We start from the raw sequence: 11,478 nt of genomic DNA, 5'->3' as shown, positions 1-11,478 counted from the left end.
ATTGCTCTGTCAGAAATCAACTATCACCACTGAGGCAGAGAAGGCCATGCGGGATTAGATTGTCGAGCACAGAGTTTTGCTGAGAGTTTTTTTCACTGTGCAAGATGCAAGCTTATTTTGAGCTGTTGAGTCAATTCTCAAATAAATGAGGGAGCTTTCAAAAAGAAAAACCTCATCACTTTATCAGAGATTTTCTGTCAGAATATAAAAAGAGAGAAAAAATAACCATGTGGACACATCCTATTAGATTATCTGTGAATAGTTTCTCTTGTTTTGTGTGAGCAGTTTCCATTTATAAAATGATTCTGTAGACGATTGTCATCTGTCAGATGTGTAGTTCAGTAGAAATACAGGCAGATTGTTTTACACATGGTGGTTAAAAGTCTGCTGAAAACTTGTGATTGTTGTATATCTGTCATTCTGCACRTTGAAACCTTTTCATTTATATATTTTCTTTGCATCTTTTCCTCTAGCCCTGGCTTCAGGTTTGGTGATCACGTCTACAGGCACGACACCCATAAACAAGGCTAGTGGTCAGAGTGTAAAGCTGGAGTGTATGTTCACCCTAGCTGCAGAGGATACTGGACCACTGGATATTGAATGGAGCTTGGTAGCTGCTGACAACCAGAACATGGATAAAGTGGTATGTGACAATGTTCTTCACTGTTTACTTTTCACTTGACACAAATAAGTTCTACTTTCCGTTAGTTGGTACTTACTTAATTTTTCCTAATCTAAATAAGATGGACGTTTTTATCAAACTTGCCAATAGCAGAAATAAACCAGTTTGTATGTCAGGACTTTAAAACTCCTTAACTCAGTCATTGTAGCAACTCAATTATCAGCTTGTTTTGCTGGAGGTGAAATAAAATGCGGGGAACACTCCACAGTGTGAAATTGTGTGGATGGCTGCGGTCATTAGTTTCTCTTCGCTTGTGAGAGTAGATAAACAGTAACAATGGAGGATAGCAGAGTACTGTTTGCGCTACTCACCTTTGTTTCTTAAGTCCAAATGAAGATTCTTGTATTCATTATTTTAGATGCTGACTGAACTGCATCTCATTAAGTCAAAAATCACCTTTTTAGCTTCTTACCTGCAAATAATTTTTTTCTTTGGTAAAAGCATAATCTGTCAATTTTTTTAACATTAGTTTTTTAGTTATTTCATTTAAACTCTTTTCAAAACATTAAACCTAGGAGTAGTTATTTCAGGAGGTAGACTGCTTTCTATGAGTCTACCTCCTGTTCTAGAAAACTCTAGGCCAACTACCTCCGCCTTCTCCCACTTTATGGAAGCTGCCTTGTTATATTTTTGGGACCAGCATCCAGAGATGTGTGCAAGTCTTTGTTTGCAAGTCCAAGTCAAGTCTCCAGTCTTTGGCTCCAAGTCCAAGTCAAGTCCAAGTCTTTGACCAAAAATCCAAGCCAAGTCTCAAGTCTCTTGACCTCAAGTTCATGTCTAGTTGCATGTATTACGGTACTTAACTGGCAGTTTGATCAAAGGTATTCTAACTATATTAGATTATATTCTATAATACTATATTTTAATAAAATATTGAAACATATAATGTTTTAATAATACTATTAAAACATAATACTGTTTTAAAAATACAGATAAGGTTAAGGTTGAAATAACAATCAAACATTTAGAGTATTGTTAACTGTATTTTGCACTTGTCTTACAAAAGCATACTGTAATTATATCTTGCCATTGACAAAGAACAAATCCAACAAGTCTGCTGCTGATTTTACAATAAAATACCAGAAAATACATTTTTAAATGCATAAAAGCATGTCAGTGAAGATGTTGAAGTAGAATCCTCAAAGTAAAAGGGCTGCACAAGTCAACACAAAAACAAATTTTGGATTTGGACTCCACACACTTTGCATTTTGCCAGTCTCTTGTCATGGTGTTAAATAAAGTCTCTGTAAGCAAAGCTTATAATGAATGGCAGCGGAGCTGCCTACTGCAACGTACCTGCTATACTAAAGCTCTGTTTGTCACATACTGAATGCATCATTAACATTGGACAGCGCTGGCCTCTCCCATTCTCAGGTGATGGGGAGCGGAGTAAATGGAAGAATGATTCTGACTTTAATCAAGAGCTTATATTTTCAATTTGAGAGCAGGAGTAAATGTCTTTGCTCTTAAAACTTTGTGTATTTGTTCTCAAAGGAGCGGAGCATGGATGTGTATTGAGGGAGTGAGAATCGTGAGCCGGGCAGTGAAAAGACTTGCATTGTTCACGAGTCTCAAACCACAAGTCCAAGTCAAGACCAAGCCTCTAATAGTAGGGACTTCAGTGCGACTCAAGTCCAAGTCCGAGTCACGAGTCCCCATCTGTCAAGTCTTTATACACCAATGCTGATCCGACTTGAGAGGATCGAGAAGGAAGTAGACATTGTTTCAACTCTTCTTATCATCTTTTATTAATTTGATTCAAGGATGATATGTGCAGCGCAGAATCATCATCTGCAGCATCAGCAGTAGGTTGAAAACCTTGTGACAAACAAAAGAAAATAGTTTTTAACTGAATCTCAATGAAAAACATTAATTCATAAGAGTTTTACTCTGCTATATTGGTAAAGTTCATAACGATTGGTAAATCATCAATTTAATTTAATTTATGTTTGTAAATTAAACAGTTGGTTATTTACTGAAGAAAACACAACCAGCATTCTAAACAATGAAAGCTAAACTTGGACTTTCTGCTGGTCAAATCTCCTATTACCAACTTTACTTCAAATAATCACTTATTTTACTTTCAAACCTAAACAGGCCTAATGCCATAAAGATCAATCACAAGTTAAAATTAAATAAGAATTAAATTATTAAATTAAATAAAGTACTTTAATCATCAATTTTAGACAGTAAATTTATGGTTTAATCGATATGTAGGATCAGGATCACTCATTTTTTGAGATGAACAAACAAACTTAAAGCAGCATCAGATTAACTTAAACTTTAGCAGGGCTGTCTAATATACAGACCGTGCCTGTGCACTACAAACACCTCTGACAACAAATACAACTTAAATTTAAAGAACTATTCCAATTCTCAACAGTTTGAGCAATTAATTTCACTAGAATTGAGGTTTTTTACTCACCGGTGCATGTCTACTCTTCTCCCCGTGCATTGACTCTTAACAAAGAAAACACCTGCTCTACTCTCTACTCACCTAATCAGTGCCACTAAGCAAGATTTACAGCCCCCTGCTGTCTGAACCAGGTAAATTAAATGAATCAAATAATGTTATCTACAGTGATAAGAGAGAGGGAAAAACCTAAACAAACAGTTTTAGACAGTTCTGTCATTTGACATGACACCATCTCTGCCAGTATCTGCACATTATCAGTGTATGGTTTTAAGTCTCGCCTACTTGCCACTCTCCCAATTACAGCTGCAATGGAAGAACCGTGAAAACCTTAAAACTAAAAAAAATCAACAACTGAGGAAAAAATAAAATATTTCTGAGTTCTAATCATTTTATTTTTACTAAGAGCAAAGTATAATTTATTTACATGGAGGGACATGACTTAAAACTTGTAGTTGCATTATTATGTGGGGTCGCTGTGATGACTCCAGCTTCAACTTCTGGCTTTCACTATGGAGTCCAGTAATTTTGTACATGTCTGTGTTCTGAGCTCTTATGGTTTACATCACCTTCTTCAGTCTGCCATCATGTGTTAATGCAGTACAGTTTGGGCAGCATGATGGCTCAGTGGTTAGCACTAATGCCTCACAGCAAGAAGGTCCTGGGTTCGATCCCTGGTTCGGTCCAGGGCTCGTTCTGTGCAGAGTTTGGTTTGGTTTTCTCCGGGTTTCCCCCACAGACTACAAACCTGTAYAATAGACTGCCTTCAGGCTCAGGCCTCCTTTGCAAAAGTGATCTGTGATCTCAGCAGGATTTGCCTTGTTAAATAAAGATGAATAAAGAAATAAAATAATGGTTTGTGAAACCTGGGAATTTGAAACTAATCCAATGTATTTCCTATCTTACATAATATGACCATCAAAAAACTAAAAAGTAATGTGCTAATGTGAAAATGGGTTTTGTAATTTCAAACAACAAAATGACCAAAAATGKTCACGAGTGGGTCCAAAACTCAAAAAATTGAAACAGGTCTTTGAATGAAATATAAGTTGTTGCAGCCTTTTACATATGTAGAAATACATATGAAATACAATACAGTTTAAAAATGTAAAACGATTTTTATCTTTTATTTAAATTTTTGTCTATTTTTTGTTGGCCAGTGTTCACACACTGTATGTTCTCAGACAGACAGAACTTAAATCTTTCTGTGAACACATTTGTTCTCCTTGACCTATCAGATTCTGCTCATTATAATCACATGCTCACATTCTTGTTGCCTTTAACCAACATGTAGTCATACACGCACTGGATTCTTTGCAATTAGTGCCATATTAATTCCAATTGGCTTTTAATGTATTTGACAGGATTCGACAGGATTAGACCAGTCAGACTGGACCTAAACTACTACATCAGGCAAAGAAATAAAAATGTTTATGAAACTTTATTGCCAGAGGCTCCCACATGCTCAAAAACCATAGTGAGTCTTTGCTCATTTTACTTCATATGTTCTAATTTTCAGCTGCCTTTAAAGAAAAACACACTGGTGTAGAATATATGTTTAGTCAGGAGGATTGGCTCACAGTGCCATATACTAAGTTTTATTGGTTTGTTTTTAATGCAAAGAAAAGTTGTTTAGAGTATCTCATAAAAAATGACCGGACAGAAGCTTGTAATATTTTCTTTAATTTGATACAACAATCAAAAGTCAGACCTCATTATCTAATGTAGGAAAACACATTATTATGCCATTATTATGTGGTACATTATCTATTCAGCTCAGTGTCTATGGGGAACCAATGACGCCCTTTGGCTCGCATATCCTACTTATCATCAGTATCTTTTTGTGGTCTGTGAGGCATAACTAATTTATGTTGCATTGTTGGGTTTGAACAAGAGATGCCAGACATGCCTACACTAACAGTCATTTGCATTTTGCTCTCACTGCCTGGCTACAGATTAGCTGAAAGCAGAGTTTGCTTTTAGTATGTCACCAAACTCAGCCATACAGAGAAAGTGAACAGCAGATGAAATTGCTTGAAAAAATTCATTACTTTATCCTGGGTTACACATATCTCTTTTGTCCTTCGGTGCGACAGCAGGGCGTTTGTGTTTACTGTTATTGCAACATGAATGTTCAGTGTTTGCTGAAGGATTTAGATGTAAAGCCATGACAAGGTTTGGTAAAAATTGTTTTCAGATTTTCATGGCCATGAATGCTTTTACATATTCGTGTTAACCTTGACTGCATTACAGAGCTGAAATATTTTTTTGTGTCAGCATGACCTTGACTCATTCCATGCTACTCTCACAAAGCTCTGTAGGTTGTTTGGAGTATCACAGCTCTCTGCTTTGCCTTTCAAATAAGCGTCACCTCTTACCCTAAACTCTCTAAGCTGAAGCATCACATGACAGTGATGTCATCTTGAAGCGTGTCCAATAAAACCATTGTTGGTCAGAAAAGGTCTTTAACCTCTAGAGTGTAATCTTTTCACTAAAAAGGCCATGCCAAGCCGCAGTGGTACCGCTGAGTGCACTACCTGTTATGAAATGCAGCACACAGACAGCAGTGCTCTTCAGTCTTGTCCCTGCCCTGCTAGCTTGCCCTGTCATTTGCTCTTTTTATGTTCTTTTATCAGACTCTTTATGGGATCCCCCCACCCCCAACCACCTGGATCATAATTTTCAAGGTTATTGTGCAGTTTTGTTTTGTTTTGTTTTGTTTTGTTTTGTTTTTGGCTTGAGGTGTGCATATGTCTAAGCATTCCCATCTGTTTGTCTGTGAAGTGGCTAAGCTCATGTGAGTTCTTGTCTGGCTCACCTTGGGGCAATTTAATTTCCTTTCTTTTGTGTTCACAACTGTTATTCCTGCTGTTGCAGTGATCTCCAGTGAAGTTACTAGGATCCACTTTCCTCCCCGGAGAGCAATGTGGAATTTTATGGTTTAAGTATACTGTGACCCCAGTGCTCAGTGTAAGCTCTCTTAGCTTGTAACACTGGAAACTAGTTTTCTATAGAAATGAAAGCTGGACAACTTTGTATAAAAACACTTTCAAATTTTCTACAAAATGTTTGATTACACTTTTGACAATTACATTAAAAATCATTGGTTTTATTTAGAACTAATATTCACAAAGTAGGGCTTGAAAAGACCTTTTAAGTAAAAAGACCATTTGAATCAGCAAATTAATTTAAACTCAGAAGCAAAATAAAAGCAATTTTAACTGCTCGTTCCTAATCCTGCTGTTGTTTCATCTGTTTTTATTTAAGTGAGTGATATTGTTGTTGAATACGACAACTGTTTTGTCTTAGTTTTTTTTTTAGCTTAGTGTTTTTCTCTGCAAATATTGGACCTCACATGAAGCAAAACATGAACTATACCTAACCTTGTTGGTATAACTTTCACCCAACCCATGTAGTTTATGTTGGAAGCAGCAGGTCTGTAAAACTAAAACTGCATTTTTATTCTACATCTGCCCTCTTCAGCTTCTCAGGACCATCAAGTCACAAAAGTTTCTTTCTTATATGCTCTTTTTTATTTGTATTTTTTTTAATTAACTACACTTCAGCGAGCCCTGAAGTCAGGGAAAACATGACTAGAGTGACTAGCATCCATCTATAGTTTGTTGAAATTTGGAAATACAGTATATCACATGACCTGACAACAAGCTAATTTTGTTTTAGAGAATATTGATTTGAAAACCTTGTAGTTTTTTTTTTTTTTGGAATAATGTAAAGTACGACGGAGTATTAGGGCCACACAACAAGATGTTTTTTTAAATTACAAGAATCAAGTCATAATATTATGAGAAAAAGTCGAAAAATTATGAGATTAGTCATAATATTATGAGAATAAAGTTGTAATATTATGAGATTAAAGTTATAATATTCTAAAATTAAAACCTTTACACGAAAAAGCATGTGGTTACCAATGCATTAAAATGAGGAATGTTGAGCAACTTGTCAAGTTCTTCTTTAGTATTAAAATAAATAGTAAATCTTTTAGCAATTAGCATCAAATTRTCAGCAGCAGAACTTGGAAATTGTGCAAACGACTATATGAAAAACTGAAGCATGCATTGACAGATGTAGTCGGGACGTAGCTAATCTGGATGAAAGCATATTAATCTAACAGTGACCCAAGTCATCACGGACTACTTTATAAACATGGCTGTCCACAGAAGGTGTGAGGAAAATAAGGAGGAACCAAGGAACGGAAAATGGACACGTCATGTAAGATTATGACTTTTTCTACACCTTTATTCACATAAATTATAGCTTTAATCTTGTAATATTACGACTTTATTCTTGTAAAATTATGACTTTATTAGCGTAATATTATGACTTTATTCTCCTAATAATAATAATAAAAACAATCTCGTTGTGTGGCCCTAATACTCCGTCTGGTAAAGGGGCAGATATTATAAGATTTTTGTCTTCTGCTGCTGCCTTTTATTTAATTTATGATTTGTATTTTATTGTTTATAAAATTTATGTTTTTTAAGAAATTATTAAATTTTTATAAGTAAATTAAAAAATGAAGACATTGTCATCCGGACTTCCAGTCCAATATTTCAAACAGGGAGTTCTTTAGTTTCCCAGTGGTGCCAAACATTATATGAAGGGATTTCCCAGAGGGAGCTTAGTTTCAGAGAAAATTAAAAGAATTAAAAGACAAAGAATTATTTATGAAGACACACTTTTTATAAAACTTCTATTTAAAGATGGATGAGGAAGACTATATACTATTTTAATTACCAGAACTGCTAGATGTACTTTTATGGCCCCATCTGAACACAAGTTTCAGTTAGCAAAAATCAGTATTTTAGCTTGCTTTGCACTGCAGCCTGTATTCATTTAGCCGGCACATGTCACATCTGAGTTTGTGTTTTGTTTTTTTTGTTTTCTTCGACAAAAGTAGCGCACAAATGCTTTACACATCTGTCTTTATTTTTAGGTTTACTTTTCTGAATCTTATGGCTCTCTTATGGATTAATTGTTTTTCTTTCATCATGTGAAGGTTTTTCACTCTTGTGCTCCACTCAAAGGTGTTGCTGTTCTGGTAGTGATTGTAGCAGGAAAAAGCTTACTTATACTAGTCTCCATGGCAATGTGCAAAAACATGACAGTGACTATGAAAGAGAATCAGAACTCTTTTTATCCTTTGTACTCCTTACACCCACCTTACTCTTATTGTTATACTTTTCTTCACCATCACATAATTCTGGCTCAAAGGGTTCTCGTTTGCTCAACCTGGTCTTTATTTCCAAGCATATCCTTAAAGCCCAGACTCTGGCATGCTTTGACACAGCAGGTGTTGATTTAGCTCCACAGTAGAGGCTCTGTTTATTCCACCTCTTTTTCACTTCTGTATGAAAAAGGACAAAATGACACAAACTGCCAGGTTGAAGAGCAATCTTGAAATAAAAGACAAGCTGACTTATCTTTGTTATAAGTATTTAGTTGGTTTAATAACTAAGGCCCTTTTTGGGGAAAATGTTTTATTTTCTATTTGTTTTCAATAAGACTTGTATATTATTTTATCTTTTAAGTTTAATATATATATAAATAGAAATATAAATATATATATATGTATATATGTTTTTTTTTATACAACCAGGTGATCCTATACTCAGGTGACAGGGTATATGAAGACTACTACACCCCCATGAAGGGACGAGTTCACTTCAGCTCAAGTGACCCAAAGACAGGCGACGCCTCTATCAATCTGACAGGACTGAAGTCATCGGACTCGGGCACCTACCAGTGTAAAGTGAAAAAGGCTCCTGGTATCGGCAGCAAGAAGATGCAGCTGATTGTCATGGGTGAGTTCATCATAGACTGAAACTAGATAAACCACTGAATGCACTGTATTGTTTTTTACTTTTGTATATTCACCCAAGAGGTAAATTGTCCATTCTCTGTTGCAGTGCACATAGTCACAYGCCTTTTGTCCTCATTTGTTGTTTTTATGTAATTTACTTCAAAATGAAGAGCACAACCTTCCCACCAGCTGTAGAGCATTGTCCACTCTGTGTTCACTGGTGTTGTTGAATAACCTGACATGATCTATACTATATTTATTATCGTATTTTAATTTATTTTAAGAGTCAACAGTTTTATTCTCTCTATGTGGACAAAATAACAGGAAATAAAGACCATGTGCTCATTTTATTTTTCCAGAGGGAAATTTGTGACATATCAGAGTTGATTCACTCCCTAGGCAAACACACACTCACACACATTGGCCCTGCTGATCAGTCAACCAGTTAAATGATGTCGAAAGTGAATTTCCTCCAGAAACTCGGTTGTCATTTGCATATGGGAAAGTCAGCTGGCATATGAAATACTAGTCTGTGTTGTAACATGTTATGTAATCTATCATAACAGTTCCTTTGGTTTAAAGCTAACCAAAGCTACAGAAAATGGCTGCCCTTTCTTGGTAAAATGATATGTACACAAATGAGATCGTCACGCACACCAGCAGGTTTGTCAGCACTTATGTTGAGTTATTATGCAGTTCTCTAAAGATAAAAATGAATGTAAACAAGTGACCTCAATTTTTTTTTTGGGCACCGCTGACTCAGTAGCTAGACCTTCAGGTGGCTGATACTCTAAAAAAAGACCCAAACAGAAACAACATGAAACAAGTCTGTTACATTATTGTACAGATGTGATTTTCTATTTTGTCTAAATCTTTAAACAATCTGAATATTTTAGTTATTTATGTCCCCACCACTAACATTTTAGTAATTATTTGTTGTTGTTGGAATTAGTGATTCTAGCTATGTATGTCTGTATGTACTGTATATACTGTATGTACTATATGATTAAATAAAAAAATAAACAAGTTGTACACAAATCCACAGCAGAAAAGAAAAGTGGGAGGTATATAAGCATAGACCAGTTAATGGGCCAACTGGTTTTAATCAGCTAATATTAACCACTATTTAAAAATTAGCTATCAGCTATGTCTAAAACACAATTAATTACCAAGGTGGAGAATAAAGCTGCAGTAGTGCCTGCTACAACCAGCCTGTTATAGCACACAATTTAGTTTTATAAAGTGAAATATTTTTGTATATATTAAAAAAAGAAACTTTTTAAGTGCTATTAATGTTGTTTTATGTTACTGTTACTTTTTGTTAAATGAAAAATACATATTGGCAAAAAAACAGGTTTTGTATATCGACCATCAATAATTATTTTTCTAAAGATTCATAAGCAGTTTAAATAAAAGGTATCGCAGACTGATAATAACAATATCACAAATGAAGCAAAAGCACAGGGGAATTTATAATCAGGTAAGTATTCAATAAATTAGAGAGTTACTGAAGTATATTTCTTTTTTTTATTTTATTTTATCTTTTTGTTTGTACGTTTTGAGAGCACAAGTACTTGATTTTTATTGTGTCCTCAATTTTCAGCTGATTTCATTATAATCTGTAAATACAAAATTTGATTATTTTTTGTTGTTTCTGCTTAAAGTATAGCAGATACTACCAATAGGTATTGTCAGAAAGACTGTTTTATTTTTAGCATGGTACAAAATTGCTATTTAATAACTTCAGCCTTTTGTGTCAGAAAATTCAATAATCAGGATGTAGTTCCTGGTCTGGAATAATTGTGTGCACTGCATGCTGATGTTTGAAATAAAAGTTGTAGAAATCATAAATCTAACATGAGTCTGCAGGGCTTCTTCAGCTCTACTGCAGCTAATTTCTGCCAGCAGCAGTAGCCATAAATAATGACTCTTTATCACCACTGTGTTGTTTTTTTCTTTCATCTCCATGTTATGTTTTTCTGTTTATCAACAGAAAAATTGCAACTGTGGATTTTCTTCGAGGATTTAACAGAATATTTTACTCAGTTTAGCTCACTGTAACGCCCCTGCTAAAGTACAYCAAAAACAAAACAAACGACAGAGAGCAAACACCGCAAACTAAACACAAGAAGAAAAAGATGAGCAATGTCTTTGTTTATCTGTCCCGTCTGTTCATGACTACCTAACCCGAGACAATGTTAAGATCAAGACCATGGTGTATCGAGACCGAGACAAGACCAAGACTAAGGGAGGGTGAGACTGAGTCAAGAGTAAGACTAGAAAAAAATCGTAAAATAGTTCTCTAAAACATACACAACTGTACACAACTTAAGGGATCCATGATTAGTTGTAACATTAGACTTTATTTGATAAACATTTATTTTAACTGTAAAATAAAGACTGTAAAAATACTGTAGGCTGTTTAGTTTTTATCATTTTTTAACTAAAAGTTTAAAAATATATTTTAACATGTTCGGGGTCATTTTATTTACACACAAAGCATTCTGGGTAAATGATGATGATGATAGGTCCTCGGTGCGAGGCTGCTAGCGAGCTATATCC

At 35.0% G+C, this 11,478-nt stretch overlaps 1 protein-coding gene across 1 annotated transcript in view; it reads left to right on the top strand.

Moving 5' to 3' along the window:
* Positions 1 to 473: 473 nt before the first annotated feature.
* Positions 474 to 11,478, top strand: part of LOC106530311 (coxsackievirus and adenovirus receptor homolog) — a gene marked incomplete at its 5' end in the record, with an annotated part of 23,062 nt that continues 12,057 nt past the window's right edge. Inside the window, 2 exon segments of the mRNA XM_014025911.1 lie at positions 474 to 643; positions 8,713 to 8,917. Coding sequence (XP_013881365.1) covers positions 474 to 643; positions 8,713 to 8,917 — 375 coding nt within the window.

The sequence above is a fragment of the Austrofundulus limnaeus genome, unplaced genomic scaffold, assembly GCF_001266775.1.
Source record: "Austrofundulus limnaeus strain Quisiro unplaced genomic scaffold, Austrofundulus_limnaeus-1.0 Scaffold508, whole genome shotgun sequence".
NCBI lineage: Eukaryota > Metazoa > Chordata > Actinopteri > Cyprinodontiformes > Rivulidae > Austrofundulus > Austrofundulus limnaeus.
The sequence above is the reverse complement of the archived record's forward strand: the minus strand, read 5'-3'. Positions and strand labels throughout refer to the sequence as shown.